This window comes from Mustelus asterias, chromosome 3 (assembly GCF_964213995.1).
Source record: "Mustelus asterias chromosome 3, sMusAst1.hap1.1, whole genome shotgun sequence".
In the NCBI taxonomy this organism is placed as follows: domain Eukaryota; kingdom Metazoa; phylum Chordata; class Chondrichthyes; order Carcharhiniformes; family Triakidae; genus Mustelus; species Mustelus asterias.
The window spans coordinates 71,522,849-71,547,591 of NC_135803.1; the positions used below are offsets into that span (position 1 = coordinate 71,522,849).

The 24,743-nt window shown below is 48.1% G+C and overlaps 1 protein-coding gene across 16 annotated transcripts in view; it reads right to left on the bottom strand.

The window, feature by feature from the left end:
- yeats2 (YEATS domain containing 2) overlaps positions 1-24,743 on the bottom strand; it is a 133,756-nt gene that overhangs the window by 65,851 nt on the left and 43,162 nt on the right. For 12 of the 16 annotated variants that reach the window (XM_078209171.1, XM_078209164.1, XM_078209170.1 and 9 more), the window contains 2 exons: positions 20,361-20,468; positions 892-1,062 (listed from right to left, as the gene is read on the bottom strand). In XM_078209171.1, coding sequence (XP_078065297.1) covers positions 892-1,062; positions 20,361-20,468 — 279 coding nt within the window. The remainder of the gene's footprint in view (positions 1-891; positions 1,063-20,360; positions 20,469-24,743) is intronic. The other 4 variants (XM_078209167.1, XM_078209160.1, XM_078209169.1 and 1 more) reach the window with 1 other exon arrangement.

Below are 24,743 nucleotides of genomic sequence, written 5' to 3' on the forward strand. Positions count from 1 at the left end.
TGTATAAGCAGTGAGTTTCAGCAGGCTATCAGACCACAAAGGCCATCAGAGCGAAGCCTGAATCAGTCCCCACCCGATATACATATGTGGGCCCATTTTCCAGCTGAGGAGGTCGCTAGACCGCGCTCATGAACAGGAATCCTAGCTAGGGTTTCCTCCGGGTGCTCCGGTTTCCTCCCACAGTCCAAAGATGTGCAGGTTAGGTTGATTGGCCAGGTTAAAAATTGCCCCTTAGAGTCCTGAGATGTGTAGGTTAGAGGGATTAGTGGGTAAATATGTGGGGGTAGGGCCTGGGTGGGATTGTGGTCGGTGCAGACTCGATGGGCCGAATGGCCTCCTTCTGCACTGTAGGGATTCTATGATTCTAACGTTATCTTTGAAGAAATACTGGGCAGCATTTCCCATGCACCTCCATGACATGTTTTCCAGCAGCAGAGATGGCTGCCATTGGCCACTGGCAAGATTTTCCAGTTCCACTGCTGTCAACAGGGTTTCCTGGTCTTCACGCCCTTTGCTACTGGGGAACCTGCAGTGGGGGAAGGTCCCACCCATAGTGTGTGCACTAGGTTATCAGAGCTATCAAAGCACCAGCCAAATCTAAAGGATGCATAGTTATCCACATTTGGGTCTTGATTTTATTGGAAGTCTGTTTTGGAATTGTATCTGTTTACAGGCGTCTCGGGTATATTATGGCATATTCCTTCTCGCTCAGCTGACATTAGAAGTGAAACAGCCTCTAAGCTGTGGGGTACCGAATTGCACTAAGTGTCAGTGATGGCATCGATCACACTGCTCTGTGATAACCTATCTACTCTCTTGCAATGTCCGTTGGGCGTTCTCTGTAGCTTGCTCATTGCTGTTCCACAAAAAGTCACCTCCAAAAATCCCTACCTTTGTCTGGGTGGCTCCCGCCCCAAGTCCGCTGCTGTGTTTCTGGGGGGAGACTGCAATCACCTGGCCGCCCTTCACAGTCACAAACTGCTGCACGGCCTGCTGTGTGGACACGGCCGTGACCCCCGACTGCTGGCCCACTGATTCGCCTGGTTCCTGCTTGATAATGACCTATAAAGGACAACCAGAAACCCTTTATTTAAGTACACTGCAACGGCTGTCAGGAACACAAAGCGAGGCATGCGTTTTAACTATTGCTAATAAACTTCCATTAAGGCGTGTGCCAGCTTTCTGGAATCTCTCAATTTTAGCCCCTCACCTTCTCAACCCTCCTCTCCAATCCAGTATCGGCCATATAACCATCCTCAGAGCATCCAATACGCAGACAGGTGTTAAGAGAAAAGACTGTAATGCTCCATATAATTCACAATGACTAGCAATTCAAGATAAGAGCCATTTAACTGTTATGAGAAAATTTTAAAAATGCATTTTGCGTGCTTAGGATGTCCCAAATGCTTCATAGCCAAGAAATTACCTCTGAAGTGTAGGCACTGTTGCCATGTGGGCAAAAGCAGCAGCCAATTTTCAAGTTACAAGATCCCACAGTAATGGAATAAACACCCTGCTATTCTGTTTTTAGTTGTTTTGCTTACAGATGAATGTTAACCAGGACACTGGAATAAAAGCTTGCTCTTTAAACAGTGATGAGGGATATGAACGTATGAATGAAGAGAAACAGGCCACTCAGCCCCTCGAGCCAGCTCCGACATTCAATAAGATTATGGTTGATTTTGCTGTAACTACAACCTCACATGCCTGCCTCCCTCCAATAATTTTTCAGCCCCCTTGTTAATCAAGAGTCTGTCTACTTTGGCCATAAAAATATTCAAAGCATCCACTTCCTTTTGAGGAAGGGAAGTCCAAAGATTCACAACCACCACCACCCCGCGCCCCCCCCCCCCCCCCCCCCCACGAGAAAAACATTCTCCTCATCTGTCTTAAATGGATGACCCCTTATTTTTAAGCAGTGACCTCCTGAGCAACTAGACAAGGCCTTGGTTTAGCATTTCATCCAAACAATGGCAATTTAGGCCATACAGCACTTGGTATTGCACTTGTCGGCCTAGACTGCATGCTCAAAATTGGGACTTGAACCCGTGACCCTTCTGGCACGGGACATCACTGCTTGCAACATGACACAAGGTTGACACTGGCCTGTGCTTGTGAGTTAGTATTGAACATAGCCAGGCGAGCTCAATGAATGAAGTTCAAACATATGCTCCATTTTTAAATATTTCATTTTAAACAGAAGGCACCAGTAAAATATGAAAATATTGCAGCTGGGAAAAATGGCTAAAATTAAAAATGCAAACAGGATGTGTCACTATGCACTTGAAACTGGGCAAAGGAAAATGAAAACAGGTGATAGATGTGAAAAGATTTTGAAAGAGTAAGTCCTCTCTTCCCAGAGTGACTAATAAATCATCATTATCTGGTGAGTGTTCATTATTTTGATGCACACCAATTGTTCCATTGTGAAAGGATAACTTAATAATTACTCTGTTGCATCAAAACAAACACACTCTCGCCTATGCGTCAGAAAGTTGTGGATTCAAGCCTCACTCCATGCAGTACTGCTCACATGTGTTTCAGACGAGACATTAAACCAAGGTCCCACTTATTCTCTCAGGCAGGCATAAAATGTCCTGTGGCACCATTATGAAGGAGACTGGTTGGTATTCTGGCCAATTAGGATTATATGCATATGTGTAAAATACATATTAAAAAACATATGTAATCATCCCATCCCTCAACCATTGTCACTAAAATGATTATCTGGCCATTATCACATAGTCGTGGCACCTTGCTGGGTGCAAATTGGCTACTGTGTTTCCCACAGTCCAACACTTCAAAGTGCTTCATTGGCAGTGAAATGTTTTGGGATGTACTAAGGTTATTAAAGATGTTATAAAAATTCAACTTTGTTCTTTCTTACCTTAGCAAGTCAGAAGAAACCAGTAATTATCAGTTCCACAAACAACCTGTTTCCGCACAGAGGGTAAAATCCCCTAGTTTGCCTGGAACATACAGACCTAGTACAATTCAGTAATGGAACAATGGCCCTTTCCCACTGAGGTAAGAACTCATTCTTGCCTCACTTCTGACAAAGTAAGCTCCAAAACCAAAGTTCCTGCCCACTGACCGAGTTCACCAGGGGAGTTTGTATCTGAGTCTAGCAGGGATGTTTGCAGGTTAAAGCCCCATGGTTTGATCCTCAGCCTGTGCAGAAATGAACAATCTCGACTGTGATTGCAAAAGGGGATTGTAATTGGCCTCAGCACCATGGACTTGAATCAATCACACTCCCCAGTCCTGGGCAAAAGCTATGCATGAATGTTGTAATTTGGGGAGGACAAGATCAAGCTTGGCTGTGGTGCCTCCCAATACTTAATATCTAGTTTCACTCCCAAAGAATGGACATCTGGATGACACACTTGGGCTGGGGTGGGGGTCGTGCAGCGGTACAGAGAATCTGGAAGCAATAATGACCAGAGAGTTGGCATTGGAATAAAACTGGTAACAAAAGAAACCCCAAGAATCCCGTTATGGCAACCAGTTGCTGCTATTTTTGGGTGGGTCACAAGAGGAAAAGAGGTATGCAGACAAATTAAAAGAAAAATACAGCAGTATCAGGGCCAGACTAATGGGTGACATTATTATCTAAAGATAAACTGGGATGGAAGTAACCTAAACAGCAGAGGAGAGGTTTCTACAACGCTTTCTCAATCAATACATTTTGTGTCCAACAAAGAAAGAAGTAGAACTGGATCTAGATCCAGAAAACCGTTGGGCCAGTAGGTAATGTAAGCAAGTGGAACATCAAAGGAATGAAGTGAGTTAAGTAGATATTGTAAGGGTTACAAAGGCACTTTGACCGACAACTTCATGGTGGTTTTTATGCCCACACAAGTTTCCTTCTACCCATTTTCATTCCTCTCAATATACACTGCTGCTGCCTTCTCCCTCATGTTTATCAAGATTCCCTTTAAATGTACCCATGCTAAACATCTCAACTAATCCTTGTGGTAGCAACTTCCACATTCTAATTACGTTCCCAAATTCCATACAGGATTTATTAGTGAATACCTGATCTTTATTGCCCTTGGTGCTGTTCTCTTCACAATTGGAAACATTTTCTCTACTCTTTCTCCTTCTAAATCAAAATTTCATAATCTTAAAAACCTCTATCAGGTCATGTCTTTCAATAGAATCCTAACAGGTAAAATGCTTTCACTTCTGGTATCATTCTTATCAATTTTCCACGTAACCTTCTGCTGCGCCTGTATTTCCTTTCTATAACATGGAGAACTGAACTGTTCCTGCTAAAAATGAATCCCAGTGCTTTGTTTACTATTTTTATGGCCTGATAACTCATGTCACTGCTGTCAATGATTTGTGCAGCTGATTCCTCAGTTCCTCTAGCTCATTTAAACATTTATTCCCAAGCAGAGTGTAGTCTTATTTTCTTTCCTGCCAAAATGCTGTGCTTCACACTCATCTGTATTGACGTTTATATGACCAATTTGTCTGTAATAACTGCAGCAAGTGCTAATGTAAGGGGAAGGAAAGATCTAGGAAACAGCAACCATTAGATAATTTGGTTTAATATCAAGATTAAAGATCTTGTAGCACAGTGCTAGCATCCCTACTTCTGGGCCAGAAGCTCTAGGTTCAAGCTCCATTTCAGGACTTGTTAGCCATGGAAGATATGTCCATAATCAGCCCGTAAATCCTTCCAATACGCCTGAAAATAGGCAGTAAGAGCAGCAGTGTTTCCTGATCAGCCATACTGCAAAAGGCAACAGCAAATCACTAAAGTATTTGCCAAGCATAATCATGGACCACTCCAACGGAAGTCCATGGTTGCCAACACCCTCTCAGGACATGCTCCATGAAGAAGGAGGATCAAAATGGAAAGAGAGAACAAAAATAATGCAAATTCAATTAAGACCGATTCCACTCATCACCACAAGGACTGTAACAGTTCAAGGAGACAGTCTGCCCCAATTTCTCAAGGATGGAAATAGGTCTGGCCTTGCCGAGCATCGCCCGATGATCGCCCAAAACTCTTACTGTGCTTGCCTGGCATCCCCAGAAACAAAGAAAAATAAATGGGCCCAAAGAAATAGAAACAAAATTGGGAATAAAAGACAAAAGGAAATTTTCAAATAGAAGATAATTATGGTACAACACCAAACCTATTCCTGCTAGTAGTGAAGGCACAACATGGAATTCAATTTTTTTTAAAAAGGCCAAGCGGAAGGTTTGGGCTACTAACATGTAAAATTAAAATCTGCAGACAACAGAAAAGTGAGGAACATGTTAACTGTGAAGAAGAAGGATATTGAGCTTCCATCCTTCACGTGGACTTTTACACTGACTGGTTTTCAAAACATAAACATGCATGCTAACACGTCAAGTGCAAGATCTGCTTTCCATCACCAAATAACTGGACAGCATGTGCTAGACAAAAATGTAGAATGAGGATTCAAATTCCTCAGATTATGCTGTGACTTGTTCTTTAATGAAATGTGAGTTGTCAAGGGGGCGGGTAAAACTATAGCTCCGTGTTTATCAGTTTGGTTTGCCATCACAGTACTACCAAACTCCACAGGGTGGAGCTGCCACACTTGAAGCTGTGCACATAAACATTGTAAGAAGTCTCACGACATCAGGTGAAAGTCCAACAGGTTTATTTGGCAGCACAAGTTTTCGGAGTCTCGCTCCTTCATCAGGTGGAAGGAGCAAGACTCCGAAAGCTTGTGCTGCCAAATAAACCTGTTGGACTTTAACCTGGTGTTGTGAGACTTCTTACTGTGCTTACCCCAGTCCAACGCCGGCATCTCCACATCATAGATAAACATTAGCCAGGATATTGAGCTTCCACCCTCTACGTGGACTTTCATACTGACTCACTTTCAAAACATAAACATGCATGTTAACCCTTCAATCACCAAAGAGACAATAACCTTTGCTCAGACACTTTAGATGCACCTGTTGCTAAAGCCAGTAATATCCACAAGAGCTCCTTGATTTCCTACGGTAAACTACGATGGAGACCTCGTCGAAATGTGCATAAATACTCCAATTTATTCCCTTTTCTCTGAGGTTTCAATGGAGCTTGCACCAAGGTTATAGCTGGATGTGGAGAATCAAAACATAAATTTTCACCTCTCGATGTTTCTGCCACTCTGTCTTGTACTACACTCGTCAGGCTTAGCTCAGTTAGGCAGCACTGCGATTTGTCAGGTTTCTTGGGTTCAAATCCCACCCCAGAACCCTGACCCCACAAAAACCTAGGCTGACACTCTTGCAATACTGAGAGTGCTGCATTATCAGCGGTACCACGCTTCCGATAAGATAATAAACCGAGGTTCTGTCTGCCCTCTCATGTGAATGTAAAAGATAGTAAGAAGTTTAACAACACCAGGTTAAAGTCCAACAGGTTTATTTTGATGTAAAAGATCCCATGGCTTCATTTCAAAGAAGAGCAGGAGAGTTCTTCCTGGTCTCCTGGTAAATTTTTATCCCTAAATCAACATCACAAGAACAAATGATCTGATCATGTATTTCATCACTGCTTGTGCTGTGCATGCATTAGCTGTCACACTTTCTACATTACAACAGTGATTTAACTTCAAACATTTTATTTAATGTCGTGAAGTTGCGACAGGAGCTATATAACTGCAAGTTCATTTTTCACCTTGTTTACACAGGAAGGTCTGGGTTAATGAAACAATCATAAGGCCAGTCAGCTCCTTGAGCCTATTCCACCGTTCAAGGCTAATCTGCACCTCGATTCCAGTTATCCAACTTTGATTTGTATCCCTTGTTACCCTCACCAATCAAAAAAAAAATCTATTGATCTCAATCTTAAAAATTCCAATCATTCCAGGGCCTTTTTTACAGGGCCTAAGTTTCAGATATCCACCACCCTTTGTGCCAAAGTTGGTTTCCTAATATTATTCCAAATGGCCTGATTCTAATTTTAACACTTTGCCATTGGGTTCTGGAAGCATTCAAATCAGAATTGTATAATGTGCTGAAAGTTTGCAGTCTTAATGCTTTGACTCGGGAGAGCAGCTGTACCAAGTTGACAGTTCACTGGATAGCACAGAGGCAGCCAGCAAGCCTACACATTGTTATATTGACAGTTCAGTCATACATTTAGGTGCAGTTTTACATCAGAGTTGTTGCTGAAGTCCAGAATCACTCATGGCTTTTTGATCAAAGTGTTGCACTGCTTCACCATGCACACCTGCCCATTTTTTTACGTGAAGGAACAGGGTACCTTTCAGTTTTCAGTATGAGGGTAAATGGCCCAGGCCCATTATGATGCCATGCCACACAGGCATGAATGTCCCAATCAGAGCAGTACTGCAAAATGTCCAAACTTCCATTGGGTGGCATGGTAGCACAGTGGTTAGCACTGCTGCCTCACTGCGCCAGGGACCCGGTTTCAATTCCCAGCTTGGGTCACTGTCTGTGTGGAGTTTGCATGTTCTCCCCATGTCTCCGTGGGTTTCCTCCAGGTGCTGCGGGTTTCCTCCCACAGTCCAAAGATGTGTGGGTTAGGCTGATTGCCATGATAAATTAACCCTTAGTGTCAGGGAAATTTTCAGGATAAATACGTGGGGCTATGTGGATAAGACCTGGGAGGGATTGTGGTCGGTGCAGCCTCGATGGGCCAAATGGCCTCTTTCTGCACTGTAGGGATTCTATTCTATCCACGTGGGAGAGAAAGTGCAGCCACCATTCCCAGCTGTAGTAAGTAACTCTTGCTTGAAAATGAGCACGTAGATATCAGATGGGGAGAAGATCGAGACTGAATATGACGTCCCTTGTTGCTGAATAACCCATTTACCAATACTCACTAATCAGGCTCATGTAGCCACTTGGGCAAGGTACTGAAGAGTAGCTGGCGCCTCTTAAGCAACTCTCAGTAAGGTGATGAAATTCAGGGGAAGCTTGCTAAATACATGGATGGGAGGGGAACAGAAAATACTGCTGAAAAGGTTAGATGAGGAGAGGTGGGAGGAGTTTTAGGTGGAGCATAAGCAATCAACCAGAATGGTTGGATCAAATAGCCAGTTTCTGTTCCACATATTCTATGTAAATCAAGTTTGGTGGAGGGAGGAAACTTGCATCAAACAAAATAAGCATTTTCATTGAATGTAAATGAACTTGGAGCAAACCTGACGTACAACCATGGATGTTAATATTTCAGTTCCATATTGCCTTAGCCAACAGAGTCAGCGGAAAGAACAGTGTTTGTGTTCATTAGTGATAGAAGTTGTTGGTAAGGTTCTGATCTGCCACTTCACAGCAATTCCAAAATGGTGGGAGACAATCACAATTTTATAGGATTCTGTGCTCCCTAAACTTCACTGGTAATGAATTCAGCAAGAAGCCGAGAAGCAAAGCTTCCCATTAGTTTTGTTGGGACTGGAAGAGTAAAAATGCGAAGTGGGTAAATAGAGTTAATTCCAAATCCGCCATGATCAAATTGAACAACAAAGCAGCTTTGAGCAGTTGAATGTTCAACTTCTGTTCCTAATATTGCTTTTGTGGGCCCTTTCAACAAAATGGAATGCAGCTGCTGCTGGCCTCCACACTCACTCTTCTCAGCTTCGACTCCCTCCCCTTCCTCCAGGACCATCTCAATTGGCTGATCTTCCCAACCAAAAGTGGGTGAATTGCCTCAGGAGGCTAGTGAGATGTTCGAAGCCCACCAATCAGGTTTAAACAAGGCACCGGGTTCCCAGCAAACACTCCAAACATTGAAATCTACCGAAGATTGAGAGTAAAAGGAGCCATAATAATCGAGCAAGTGTTGGCAGCGGAGGTCATTCAATGCCAGTTTTTTGTCTCTGTATTTTTTCATGGGATGTGAGTGCCGCCTAATGGCCCTTGAACTGAGAGGCCTGCTCCGTCATTTTGGAGGGCAACTAAAAGTCAACCACATTGCTGTGGGTCTGGAGTCACATGTAGACCAGACACAGGGCCTGATTTTACCAAAACTTTGTGCCCGTTTTCGGGTGTGAAATCGCGGTAAAGTTGGGCGTCGGGCCTTTAACGCGATCTGCACCCGAATCCGAGCAGATCGCGCCTTTACCGACATCTGATTCGGGCGCGGGTCTGGCCCAATTGGGTGGCCTGACGATTTAAATGCATTTAAATCGACTTAATGAACCGCGTCCCCAACTCTACCACCAAATCCCACTTTACCGTCTTCTGGCCCGATCCGCGTCCGCGCTGTAACCGACCTGCAAAATAAAAGTCTGAAGTCGCTGCTGCAGCCTCCGAAGAGCGGGGTCAGAGACTGCAACAGCTCTCTGACCCAGGTCATCCTCTGGTCGGGGGATGGGAGGAGGAGAGGGGGTGTGACGTCTCATCCCCTGGGGGTGGGGGGGGGGGGGGGGGGATGGGTTGTGACATCTCATCCTCTGGGTTTGGGGGGGGGGGGGGGGGGAAAGAGGAGAGGGGGTGTGACGTCTCATCCTCTGTGGGGGGGGGGGGGGGGGGGGGGGAGATGGTGTGTGACGTATCATCCTCTGGTCGGGGGGGGTTCCGCTGCCTGTCTGCGGCCGATCCCTCCTGGCTCCATCACTGGTACACTACCAGCCACAGCCATCTCTCCCGCTCTCTCGCACCTGCAGGGAAGAGTAATCTGTGGCTGGTAGTGTACCAGTGATGGTGCCAGGAGGGATCGGCCGCAGACAAGCAACGGAACCCCCCCCGACCAAAGGATGAGACGTCACACTCCCCCTCCCCCTCCCCCCCACCCCCCCTTCCCCGACCAGAGGATGAATGTCAGAGAGCCGCTCTCTCCGCTTTCTGCTTTTTGTTTCGCGCCCGGGCGCGCTCTGTCAGATTTTTTTCGAACTGCGCATGCACAGTTCAGAGCTCCGATCGGTCTGCCAGCGCTAAGCCCCACCCACAGCACCGATCGGGCCGGAGCCGGCAAAACACATATGGGCGCGCTGCAAAGAGGATTCCAGGCACGGATCTATTTGACGCCCAGATTCGGCACTTAGACTCAAAATGATAAAATTCCCCCCACAGTTAGGGTGGCAGATTTCCTTCCCTAAAGGACATTAGTGAACCAGATCGTTTTTTTTAAACAGTAATAGTTCCATGGTGACTGTTACCGAAACTAGTTTTTATACACCAGATTTATTAATTGAATTTAAATTCCACTAGCTACCATGGTAGGATTTGAGCCCCATATCCCCAGGGCCTGAGCCTTTGAGTTGTTAGTCCATTATAACTACACTGCCATCTTCCCTGAATGAAATCCTCATTCACATTTATCTGCACATTATCATGTCTCATCACCTCTTAAAACTTGCCACACGGTGATTTATTCTGAATTGTCGGGACTGTTACAAAGTGGAAACATGAGAGGGGAAATGGATCACACAAACAGAAGCGAGATGAATAATGAACAGGTCTGTTCTCAGTGCCACTGCCTGAAGGACAAATGAATGTTGGCAAGAATGTTCCTCATTACTTTTGAAAAGTGCTGTGGGATCTTTAACGGAAGAATTGAGATCGGTTTCAGTTTAAAGTCTTATCCCAAGGATGGCACCTTCAACAATGCAGCAGACTCTCAGCATTGTTCCATTACCATTATGTGGAGATGCCGGCGTTGGACTGGGGTAAGCACAGTAAGGAGTCCAAAACACCAGGTTAAAGTCCAACAGGTTTATTTGGTAGCACAAGCTTTCAGAGTGTCGTTCCTTCTTCAGGTGAGTGAGGAGCTGTGTTTACAAACAGGGCATATATAGACACAAACTCAATTTACAAGATAATGGTTGGAATGAAAGACTTGCATTCCAACCATTATCTTGTAAATTCAGTTTGTGTCTATATATGCCCTGTTTGTAAACACAGCTCCTCACTCACCTGAAGAAGGAACGACACTCCGAAAGCTTGAGCTACCAAATAAACCTGTTGGACTTTAACCTGGTGTTGTGAGACTTCTTACTGCCATTACCATTACACAGATATGGCTCTGATTAGGTTTATCCTAAAAATCCAACCAGGGTCCTATGCACTAACAGGGTGGCCTAGTGGTATTATCGCTAGACTATTAATCCAGAAACTCTGCTAATGTTCTAGGGTTCGAATCCCACTGTGGCAGTGGCTGGAATTTGAATTCAATAAAAATATCTGGAGTAAGAATCTACTGACGACCATGAAACTATTGTCGATTTTCGGAAAAACCAATCTGGTTCACTAATGTCATTTAGGGAAGGAAGTCTGCCATCCTTACCTGGTCTGGGATACATGTGACTCCAGAATCACAGGAATGTGATTAATTCTCAACTACCCTCTGAAATGGCCTAGCAAGCTACTCAGTTGTATAATTGCTACAAAAGTTAAGGGAAACTAGGGATGGGCAATAATTGCTGGCCAGCCAGTGACACCCAGGTCCCACGAATAAATTTTAAAAAAGGACCTAGGTTTGGATCCGAAAAGGGACTAAATGCCTTAAACAGATAACCCTGTGGTAGGTCCCTGTGAAGGTGGTGGTGGGATGGCATTAACAAGCTGGTAAGTTTATCAATATTAAGCTTAAGACCAATTTCAGCCTGTCTAGCATGTAAAGTTCTTTTCCAGTATCGCTAAATTTCATGACAGTTTACTCAGGTTAAGGAACCAGAATATCAGGTTGTCTGACAAACATGCAATGTTTTACTAAGAACTAAAGCCTCCCACTGAGTTCTTAGAATAGAGTCTGATTTGAAACAAGGATCAGTTTGTTTATGTTTTTCTGACAAATTTGCTGTGTATTTCCTGTTTTAACTGTATCGCAGAATTAGCTTTGGTCACTGTCTGTGTGGAGTTTGCACGTTTTTCCCATGTCTGCGTGAGTTTCCTCCTGGTGCTCCAGTTTCCTCCTACAGTCCGAAAGACGTGCTGGTTAGATGCATTGGCCATGGTAAATTGTCCCTCAGTGTACCCGAAGAGGCGCCGAAGTGTGGTGACTAGGGAATTCTCACAGTAACTTAATTGCAGTGTTAATGTAAGCCTATTTGTGACGATAACAATAAATAATAATAATAATCACGAGTACCACTGCACTCCGGGGCAGCCACGTCGAGCTGCACTCAGGGGCAGCCACATCGAGCTGCATTCTGGGGCAGCCACATCGAGCTGCACTCCGGGGCAGCCACGTCGAGCACCACTGCACTCCGGGGCAGCCACGTCGAGCACCACTGCACTCCGGGGCAGCCACGTCGAGCACCACTGCACTCCGGGGCAGCCACATCGAGCACCACTGCACTCCGGGGCAGCCACATCGAGCACCACTGCACTCCGGGGCAGCCACATTGAGCACCACTGCACTCCGGGGCAGCCACATTGAGCACCACTGCACTCCGGGGCAGCCACATCGAGCACCACTGCACTCCGGGGCAGCCACATCGAGCACCGCTGCACTCCGGGGCAGCCACATCGAGCACCGCTGCACTCCGGGGCAGCCACATTGAGCACCACTGCACTCCGGGGCAGCCACGTCGAGCTGCACTCCGGGGCAGCCACGTCGAGCTGCACTCCGGGGCAGCCACGTCGAGCTGCACTCCGGGGCAGCCACGTCGAGCACCACTGCACTCCGGGGCAGCCACGTCGAGCACCACTGCACTCCGGGGCAGCCACGTCGAGCTGCACTCCGGGGCAGCCACGTCGAGCTGCACTCCGGGGCAGCCACGTCGAGCTGCACTCCGGGGCAGCCACGTCGAGCTGCATTCTGGGGCAGCAACGTCGAGCTGCATTCTGGGGCAGCCACGTCGAGCTGCACTCTGGGGCAGCCACATCGAGCTGCATTCTGGGGCAGCCACGTCGAGCACCGCTGCACTCCGGGGCAGCCACGTCGAGCACCGCTGCACTCCGGGGCAGCCACGTCGAGCACCGCTGCACTCCGGGGCAGCCACGTCGAGCACCGCTGCACTCCGGGGCAGCCACGTCGAGCACCGCTGCACTCCGGGGCAGCCACGTCGAGCACCGCTGCACTCCGGGGCAGCCACGTCGAGCACCGCTGCACTCCGGGGCAGCCACGTCGAGCACCGCTGCACTCCGGGGCAGCCACGTCGAGCACCGCTGCACTCCGGGGCAGCCACGTCGAGCACCGCTGCACTCCGGGGCAGCCACGTCGAGCACCGCTGCACTCCGGGGCAGCCACGTCGAGCACCGCTGCACTCCGGGGCAGCCACGTCGAGCACCGCTGCACTCCGGGGCAGCCACGTCGAGCACCGCTGCATTCCGGGGCAGCCACGTCGAGCTGCACTCCGGGGCAGCCACGTCGAGCTGCACTCCGGGGCAGCCACGTCGAGCTGCACTCCGGGGCAGCCACGTCGAGCTGCACTCCGGGGCAGCCACGTCGAGCACCACTGCACTCCGGGGCAGCCACGTCGAGCTGCACTCCGGGGCAGCCACGTCGAGCTGCACTCCGGGGCAGCCACGTCGAGCTGCACTCCGGGGCAGCCACGTCGAGCTGCACTCCGGGGCAGCCACGTCGAGCTGCACTCCGGGGCAGCCACGTCGAGCTGCACTCCGGGGCAGCCACGTCGAGCTGCACTCCGGGGCAGCCACGTCGAGCTGCACTCCGGGGCAGCCACGTCGAGCACCACTGCACTCCGGGGCAGCCACATCGAGCACCACTGCACTCCGGGGCAGCCACATCGAGCTGCACTCCGGGGCAGCCACGTCGAGCACCACTGCACTCCGGGGCAGCCACGTCGAGCTGCACTGCACTCCGGGGCAGCCACGTCGAGCACCACTGCACTCCGGGGCAGCCACGTCGAGCACCACTGCACTCCGGGGCAGCCACGTCGAGCACCGCTGCACTCCGGGGCAGCCACGTCGAGCACCGCTGCACTCCGGGGCAGCCACGTCGAGCACCGCTGCACTCCGGGGCAGCCACGTCGAGCACCGCTGCACTCCGGGGCAGCCACGTCGAGCACCGCTGCACTCCGGGGCAGCCACGTCGAGCACCGCTGCACTCCGGGGCAGCCACGTCGAGCACCGCTGCACTCCGGGGCAGCCACGTCGAGCACCGCTGCACTCCGGGGCAGCCACGTCGAGCACCGCTGCATTCCGGGGCAGCCACGTCGAGCTGCACTCCGGGGCAGCCACGTCGAGCTGCACTCCGGGGCAGCCACGTCGAGCTGCACTCCGGGGCAGCCACGTCGAGCTGCACTCCGGGGCAGCCACGTCGAGCACCACTGCACTCCGGGGCAGCCACGTCGAGCTGCACTCCGGGGCAGCCACGTCGAGCTGCACTCCGGGGCAGCCACGTCGAGCTGCACTCCGGGGCAGCCACGTCGAGCTGCACTCCGGGGCAGCCACGTCGAGCTGCACTCCGGGGCAGCCACGTCGAGCTGCACTCCGGGGCAGCCACGTCGAGCTGCACTCCGGGGCAGCCACGTCGAGCTGCACTCCGGGGCAGCCACGTCGAGCACCACTGCACTCCGGGGCAGCCACATCGAGCACCACTGCACTCCGGGGCAGCCACATCGAGCTGCACTCCGGGGCAGCCACGTCGAGCACCACTGCACTCCGGGGCAGCCACGTCGAGCTGCACTGCACTCCGGGGCAGCCACGTCGAGCACCACTGCACTCCGGGGCAGCCACGTCGAGCACCACTGCACTCCAGGGCAGCCACGTCGAGCACCACTGCACTCCGGGGCAGCCACGTCGAGCACCACTGCACTCCGGGGCAGCCACGTCGAGCTGCACTCCGGGGCAGCCACGTCGAGCTGCACTCCGGGGCAGCCACGTCGAGCTGCACTCCGGGGCAGCCACGTCGAGCTGCACTCCGGGGCAGCCACGTCGAGCTGCACTCCGGGGCAGCCACGTCGAGCTGCACTCCGGGGCAGCCACGTCGAGCTGCACTCCGGGGCAGCCACGTCGAGCTGCACTCCGGGGCAGCCACATCGAGCACCACTGCACTCCGGGGCAGCCACGTCGAGCTGCACTCCGGGGCAGCCACGTCGAGCACCACTGCACTCCGGGGCAGCCACGTCGAGCTGCACTCCGGGGCAGCCACATCGAGCACCACTGCACTCTCAATCAGTCTCTGCATCATATCACAATGAGGCTTCCACTATCTTCAGCATGAATACACTCCCATTCAACAACATACATGTCTATTGCGCCTTCAATGTATGCATTTCATAAGTGCTTACAAAATTTGACACCAAGCCTCATAAGGAACTATTAAGACATAGCTGACCGAAGCTTGGTCAAACAGCCAAGTTTTAAGCAGACAGAGAGGTTACAAGAGCACGAGTCTTGGCAACTGAAGTGCAGCCATCTGTGATGGAATGAATAAAATCAGAGATGTGCAAGAGGTGCGCAGATATCTTGAAGGATCGAAGGAGATTACAGAGATAAGGAGGAGTGAGGGAATAGAGGGATTTAAAAACAAGGATGAATATTTTAAATATCAAGACTTTGCCAGATTGGGACCACTGTAGCTCAGCAATTAGAAGGGCAGCCACAACAACTCCTGCCCTTCCCAATACCACAAGTACTGTTCTTTGCACTGTCACTGATCATTCCATTCTCTCCCCAGTACACTGGGGCATGAAGTGCTCACAGGTGGAAGATCAAGTTTCTATTGCAACATACACATTCATTTCAAACAATCCATTCAACAGGAAGGCCAACCACAAAACCCGTATTCAGGTGGGTGGCATCAATTAATTCTGGGCGGCTGTAATGTGAATGGGAGGACTGTTTTGTTGATACATTACTGTGCAGCGTTGGCTGGGGTCAGCCTCATGCAAAGGCAAGATCACGGGCAAATGAAGGTCATAAATTCTCAACACTCAGTATGATTGGACTACCTTATAATACTTGGCATCATCTGAGTGTTGAAATGAGTGACCAATGAATGTGAACCTTGAACAGTAATAGATGATTCTATTCCTTCAGAATATCTGGCATAGTCCCACTTGCACTACTCACACAGCGGCACGTTGGCACAGTCGGTAGCATTGCTGATTTCCTCCCACAGTCCAAAGATGTGCAGATTAGGTGCATTAGCCATGGTAAATGGGTTACAGGGAGAGGGCGGAGGCGAAGACCTTCAGAGAGTCAGTGCAGACTTGATGGACCAGATTGCCTCTTTCTGCACTGTAGGGATTACACAGTTCTAAATGACAAGTCAGTCTTCACATATTAGAGCCATGGGAGGTGGGAGTAGTGTATCCTGCACGTAGACAAGTTTGAAGAACTGTATCTCTAATCCAGAAGAACATGGGAATAACTTTCTTCTGCCAAAAAACTCTATGAGCATCTAGCCCTGGGGCATTTTACCAAAGGAAAATTAGGCAGAGTCCAATTATGTGGATCTCTATCCTCTTTGAGCATCAGCAATCGGCCTCCTACCCAGGCAGTTCCAGACGAGTGACAGTGCAGCCCAGTACTCTGATATCTGCTGCTGGTGGTATACTGCATGAATGGTTGCGAGGAGGATGATGCCATTAACCACTCTATGACACCATTGCCAAATGTTAAAGAAAACTTGCATTAATACAGAGCCTTTCAAAACATTAGAACATTCCGGAGTCCTAAACAGCCATTGCGGTATTCCTGAAGTGTCATTTTTAAAAATTCTTCATGGGACATAGACATCACTGGCAGGGCCAGGATTTGTTGCCCATCCCTAACTGCCCTTGAAGTGGATGACATACTCGTGATTTCAGGGGGCATTTAAGAGTCAACCACATTGCTGTGGGCCTGGAGTCACATTTAGGCCAGACCAGGTAAGGATGGCAGATTTCCTTCCCTAAAGGACATTGGTTAACCAAAAGGGTCTTTATGACAATCGATGATAGTTGCCATGGTCACTATGATCGAGACTAGCTCTATATTCCAGATTTATTAACTGTATTCAAATTCCACCCACTTTCACAGTGGGATCTGAACCCATGTCCCTAGAGCATTAGCCTAGGCCTTTGGATTACTGGCCCAATGACATTACCCCAGCGCCATCATCTCACCTTATTGTCATTATTGTAGGAAGCATGGCAACAAAGTTGAGCACCTCAGGCTTCCACAAGCAGTAATACAGTAGTGACTAGAGAATCTGCTTCAGGTGCTGGTTGAGGGATAAATGTTCACCAGGATACTGGTGGCCACGTTGTGGGGACTGTACTCTCGAGCTCTTCTTCAAAGCAGCGTCACCATACTAGAGTGCCAATCTGGATTATGTGCTCAGATCTCTGCAGTGACATTTGAACGTATGATCTTCTGACTCAGTGGCAAGAGGGCTACCACTGAGACAGAGCTCATACGGTCTGGAAGGAGGTACTGGCAAGTTGGGAGGCTGCAGCACATTGTTAGCCTCAATGAGAGGAGCCGCCCTGTGCTTTAATGTTTGCTCTGAATTGCACTCTTTTGTACCCACAGCTATTGGCAGTTGTGGGTAACAATACCCGAGGTGGCTGTTGGTGGGTGGGGACATTAGATTATGTGGGCACCTGATCAACTCTGACATGCTTTCATTCAAGCACCACCATTACAAGAACGTCAAACACAACTGGGGTAAATAAGTTATTCATAAAACCAAACAGATTAGATACTCTACCCCACTGTGTACAGACTGAAGTGTCCAGAGCCCCACCCTTACAAGTAATGAAGGGACGACAGCCACGTGGAATATATCCAGCCTAGTTTCAATACAGCTGTCTCCAAGTCTGGAATGAGCAGAACAGAACAGAGGCAATTGGAAGGCCTGTCTGTACAGGTGTTGAAAGCTGTGGGTAAATTTGTCAACAGCAGTGAGGAAGTGGTCTAAAGTTTCTCAAATGGTTATTGCTGTTAATTAGATAGTTACTGTCACTGCAATGATCGGTATTTTTTAATATTTCAGTCAGGAGAAAACATGTCACACACATAGCCTGTTAACAACTTTCCTAACTCAGTTTCACATGGTGTTTTTACACCTGACTGCACATTTCCCCAACAATGTGCCAAAACTCTGGTCTCTTCGTCCCTTCATTACCTCTAAGGGTGGGTGGGACGTGGGGCCCTGGGCACTTCACTTTATACACGGTGGGGTAGGGTACCTGGACATTTTGCTCGACACAAAATGAGGAGGGGATCTAAACATTTCACGACAAAGAGAGTTGGGTTGGGGATCTTGCTACTTTGCTCTGTACAGCGTGGGAACAGGGGATCCAGACATTTCACACTGTAGATTGGAGCTTTGTTGCAGGAGCTCTGAAAGGTTCATGAGCTGCGCATGGCTCTCTGTCACTCTTTTGTAATATGATGGAATTTAACACAATTCTAATATTTAAGATCTTCAGCACTGCTGGAGCACTATGGTCACTATCACTCTTAACATAACTCTTAACAGACCTTTAGATTTGGCTGTAATGAAAGCAGGTTTCATGAGTACACAGAGAGCTCCCATTGACAACAGAAATCACATATCTCTAACCTACATTGGGATTTTAATTCTATCCCTTCTCTTACATTTGCCAGTGTGTTCATGCGCACGAGTTCGTTTGTGTGCATGCACGTCTGTATGGGTATGTGCGCATGTGTAGGGGTGTGTGTGCGTGCGCGCACACGTGTGTAAGTGTGCTTGTGCCAGAGCATGTATGCCTGTGTGTGGGCAAAGAGTGAATGAGAGCCACAGTGTCTGCATTTGTCAGTAAGTATGTGGCACAATGTATACATGTTCTACCCTCTTCTTTGTTCTTTTCCTTCTGAAATGTGTAAATTTACAATAACTTCCAGTTCTAACGAAAGGTTTTCATCTGAAACATTAACTGATCTGATCTCTCCACAGTTGCTGTCCTAACCTGCTGAAAGTTTCCAGCTGCTTTTATTTTAGATCTGCAGCATCTACTCTTTTCTTCAAACGGGAAAATGCTCTTCTTCAATAAGACACTTCCGTCCTGGCCTACCTCTACAGCCCGCTCCCCAGATGGCCAGGAAATATGTACCTTCGGTGGTAAAGAAAGATCTGTGTCAGCAGTGAATTTCTCAGAAGAGATCAGTTCCCTGGAACTGTGAACACAGCTCCTTAGATGTGTTTACAAGGTTGAAAGTTGGCAAGAATTCAAAACATCATTTTTTTGACGTCTGAGTATGGGAGGCACAGGTAAGTGCATCTATCGTTTTTGGCCAATTGTTTTGTGCAGAAGTGCAAGTACTTGTACTCCCCCAACCCCCCTAGCATCTGACAGCCCACAATAACCACCGCCCCCCCCTCCCCCAGAGTCCACCCGCTCCCTGGGGTAGTATCTGACCCCTACCTGCCCCAGTGTCTGACCGTTCCCACCGCCCTCCCCCAAACCCCATTGTCAGGCCCCCTCCTTAGCGTTTGACTGCTCTGCTTTCAGAATATGCTTCATATCCTGTGTCTGACCACCGTGCCCCAGTGTCCGATCACTCTGCCGGCACCTTTCGAGCGTAGGCCTTCCTATCGAGATCAACAGAAGTCTCACATTAAAGCAATTAATGCTGCTCCCAATATTAAATTGTGCATGGGAGCTGGAAGGATGTGGCAAGTTCACTTTCCCCCAACATTTTAACAGGGTCGAGAGCAGCAGGACAACAACAGTTCTTAAAATCCAGATCAATGCAACTCTATTTTCACATGTCTGTCGTGGCTCAGTGTGTAGCACTCCAGGTTGTGGGTTCAAGTCCCACTCCAGAGACTTGAACACAAATAATCCTGAGGGAGTCAGGGGAAGGAGAGACAGAGATTGCGTGCTAGGCACCCTTTTACCAGAGCCTGCAACACCAATTATTATCTTGGCTAAAAACAATTGATGCACTTCCTGTGTCACTCATATTATACATTCATATATATTTCAAAACCAACCGAGGTTCATGAAATTCCACACTGGTTATTGATCAGCATCCAGTAAGCGTTTGGTTTAGTCTAACTGCTCTCAGCATTAAAAAATATCCTTAATCAGAAATGTGTAAAAAAAAGAAGTTCTTGTCCCTTTGGTCTCCCGGCCATGCACATGAATTTTACCAGGGTCTCTGCCAGTGAGATAGCTGTGATCGAGTCCTGGGCTGGGCCAGGTCTACCCTGGGCACAATCTGGGCCTTAAGTGGTGTGAGACTCAGCCACGCAGCCTTGGCTGTGTAGCTGAGGATTGTCCTGACTCAGGTCTGGGATGGGAGGTCCTCTAGTTTTCTCTCATTAAGAAGGAAATCACCTTGCAATGAGTCATCTGTCACCTCACTAATGCAGCACAGGCTCATACTGTTTAGGTTAACTGAAAAGCAAACAAACACTGGGGCCATTGCATTCACAGGACTGATATCTACATTAACAAGATCCTTCCTCAAGTGAAAACAAGATGTTAGTTGTAGGGCCCACATCTCCAGTGAAAAATTATCTGAAGCAGGTTATACCCAATTCTTACCTTGGTGAAGGCACCAAGACCCCCAGTCACAGGTTTAGGGCTCTGGACCTTGGGATGGCTTCCAATGGGGCACAGAGGGGGCATGGCTGCAAAAAGTGCATCTTCCTGCTAAAAATAAAAGAACAAAGGATGCATCGTCAATCTATAGCCCTCTCACAGAGAACACCTGATCCTTCACTACTAGGATTCAGAATAGATAGTGGACTTCAGTAATGCTGGGCTAGAGAAATGTTCAGTGCCTTCGGAAGAGGAAACATCAAATCTACATTAAAACAATGCCCATGCCACATCCAAAGCCAGTGGTGACACAGAGATAGACTCCAGGCTTTTGAGAGGCAACAATAAAAATTAAACGCAAGAAGCAAATAAATTATACTGAGAATTGCACTGTTTCCACTGATTCTGCAATATCATTTTATATCATGATTTTATTTCGTAATAAGATGGTAGGGCCAGGTCATTATAATGGACTGAATACACCATACAATCATACAAGTTGTGTGTGTATTTTTGAGGAAAAAGTCAAAATTCAAAGCACAAGGTGCAGAATTTCTACAAGGATATAAACATCCTTGCTCTTTAACCACCTAACCCATAACAACAGTGGTGCCTTTATGTGGTGCCTTTACCAGCTTCATATTCAAATGTTCCAATGTCCTTTGACCTGCCTCCCACCCTTCCTCCCTCATCCAAAAATGTGTTGCCCACACAGACACAGGGAGAACATGCAAACTCCACACAGACATCAGCCGAGGCTGAAATCAAACCCAGGTCCCTGGCACTGTGAGGCAGCAGTGCTAACCAGTCTGTTCCAGGCCTTTGTTGACTTTTTCACACAAAACCTCCAATTTAGAATTCTCATCCCTTTGTGATCTTGTCACTTCCCTTATAGCTCTCCATTCCTCCAACTCTGGCACCGAGCACATTTCCCCCCTCCCTCTGCACAGCCCTCCACTCCAATGACAGCTTCGACAGCTAAAGACATGGCTATGTGCCTCAACCTTCTCACTAGATCCCTCCAACACTATACTTTCCTCTTGCCATTCTGCTCCCCAGACCTAGAATACCTGACGCTAAAATGCCACCCCTACTACTTTCTGCGGGAGTTAAGCGTAAAGGAGAACATGCCCCTGTCTATATCAATGGGGACGAAGTAGAAAGGGTCGAAAGCTTCAGGTTTTTAGGTGTCCAGATCGCCAAAAACCTATCCTGGTCCCCCCATGCCGACACTATAGTTAAAAAAGCTCACCAACGCCTCTACTTTCTCAGAAGACTCAGGAAATTTGGCATGTCAGCTACGACTCTCACCAACTTTTACAGATGCACCATAGAAAGCATTCTTTCTGGTTGTATCACAGCTTGGTATGGCTCCTGCTCTGCCCAAGACCACAAGGATCTACAAAAGGTCGTGAATGTAACCCAATCCATCACGCAAACCAGCCTCCCATCCATTGACTCTGTCTGCACTTCTCGCTGCCTCGGCAAAGGGAAGTGTACAAAAGTCTGAGATCACATACTAACCGACTCAAGAACAGCTTCTTCCCTGCTGCTCATAGAAATCATAGAAACCCTACAGTGCAGAAAGAGGCCATTTGGCCCATCGAGTCTGCACCAACCACAATCCCACCCAGGCCCTACCCCCATATCCCTACATATTTTACCCGCTAATCTCTCTAATCTACGCATCTCAGGACACTAAGGGGCAATTTTAGCATGGTCAATCAACCTAACCTGCACATCTTTGGACTGTGGGAGGAAACCGGAGCACCCGGAGGAAACCCACGCAGACACGAGGAGAATGTGCAAACTCCACACAGACTTTTGAATGGACTTAACTTGTATTAAGTTGATCTTTCTCTACACCCCAGCTATGACTGTAACACTACATTCTGCACTCTCGTTTCCTTCTCTATGAACGGTATGTTTTGTCTGTATAGCACGCAAGAAATAATACTTTTCACTGGATGTTAATACATGTGACAATAATAAATCAAATCAAATCAATTTAGAACGCTCATTAAAACTGACATCATCCCGCTTAATATCGATTTCTTTAACTTGGCATCCATTTTCGTCTGCTAAGCATCAATGAACTGCCCCAAGGACATTTCTTCACATTTAAGGTTTCATATAAATACAGATTGTTGTTGTCTGTTGCTGGCATGATCAGAACCAACCAAATGACAGAATTTAGCATCATCTTTCAGATCCACTGCTACATTTCCATTCCCTTCTTGCTATTAAAAGGAGTCAATCATAAATAACATGGTGATGTACTGGTAACGTCACCAGATTAGCAATCCAGAGGCCCACGCTAAGGCTTTGGGGACATAGGTTTGAATCTCAATGACTGTCAAAAAAAAAAACACATCTGGTTCTTTAATGTTCTTTAGGGAAGGAAATCTGCCACCTTTACCTCATCTGGTCCATATGTGACTCCAGACACACAGCAATGTAGCTGACTCTCAACTGTCTTCTGAGATGGCCTAGCAAGCCACTCAATTAGAGAGCCATTAGGGATGGGCAACAAATTGCTGGCCTTGCCAGCAACACCCACATCCCATGAAAGAATTTTAAAAAGATACCCACCGAGCGTTACAGTCTGAGGGAGCTGGATTAACAGATATCGGTAAAGTGCACTGAATTAATACCTGGGTGTGCTCTCTCATTGATGTGCTTTGTATACTTTTGTTTCTCTAAACGCATTCAAAGCAGAGAGAATAATTAAAAGGAAGTTAGAAACAATCCAAGAACCTTTCTTTTTGAAACAGGATATGACTACAGAGGTATAAGTCTTTCAGAGTAGATTTACTTCAAATATCTATAACAAATACATAATTTAATCGTGAGTTTGTCAATCTGTGGAGAAGGATGGGCTTTTTTAACCAAAAGATCTTTTCCTGTTATACATATGTACAGGTAACCTGTCTCCCATCTGATGCAGACCAAATCAAGATCACTTGCCTCTTTCCAGTCACAACTAAAGAGCTACACTGGCTATTGGTGGAAAAGCGGTCACCTGCTGGCCATTTGAGCTGACAAAAGTTGCCTTGGTGCAAGAAGTGGTCAAAGGATCAAAAAAATTAGTCTAAAAGGCTATTTCTCGACACACCTGAATTCTAATGCAAGAAACCTGGGTTTTCATTAGTAACACGGGGGAGATTTTTCCTCACAATCGCCAGTATAATGCACCAACATTCATTTCAAATTAACTTCAGGAGCTTTAAGTTTGCTGTGGTGAAGTGCCTCGGCGTTTAGATCTGCTGGGTCAATGCAATCGTTTTTTTAATTACCTTTTGGTACCTTTTATTCCAACCAAAAAAACCAATTCAAATTAAATCCAATTCATGGTCTCCACGTGAGGGACAAACAACATCCAAGCTGACAAAATGAGACATCGCACCCCACCTTGGGCTCGATCAAAAAAGATCCAAGACGGCAGGATGAGGCTTTGCACCCCCTTCCATGCTTGATCTGATTCTTTATCTTAGCTAAAAGGTTGAGATAACTTTGAAAAATTGCGTCAGGTAAAGCCTCAGGTTAACCTCACCGGCTACCCTGATCCTTTACTCTACCCTAGCCGAGGCAAACTACCATAACAGGCTTCAGCACACCCAAGTGCAATGGGCTAACCTCGTCACCTGCCCGATCATGGTTTCACCTCTGCAGTTATTCTTTAGTAAGAGTTTTAACAACACCAGGTTAAAGTCCAACAGGTTTATTTGGTAGCAAATGCCATCAGCTTTCGGAGCGCTGCTCCTTCGTCAGATGGAGTGGAAATGTGCTCTCAAACAGGGCACAGAGACACAAAATCAAGTTACAGAATACGGATTAGAATGCGAATCTCGACAGCCAACCAGGTCTTAAAGATACAGACAATGTGAGTGGAGGGAGCATTAAGCACAGGTTAAAGAGATGTGTATTGTCTCCAGACAGGACAGCCACTGAGATTCTGCAAGTCCAGGGGGCAAGCTGTGGGGGTTACTGATAGTGTGACATAAACCCAAGATCCTGGTTTAGGCCGTCCTCATGTGTGCGGAGCTTGGCTATCAGTTTCTGCTCAGCGACTCTGCGCTGTCGTGTGTCATGAAGGCCGCCTTGGAGAACGGGGAGGGGGGGGGTGGGGAGAACGGGGAGGGGGAAGGGAGGGGGGAGGGAGGGGGGAGGGAGGGGGGAGGGAGGGGGGACGGAGGGGGGAGGGAGGGGGGACGGAGGGGGACGGAGGGGGGAGGGAGGGGGGACGGAGGGGGGAGGGAGGGGGGAGGGAGGGGGGAGGGAGGGGGAGGGAGGGGGGAGGGAGGGGGGAGGGAGGGGGGAGGGAGGGGGAGGGAGGGGGGAGGGAGGGGGAGGGAGGGGGAGGGAGGGGGGAGGGAGGGGGAGGGA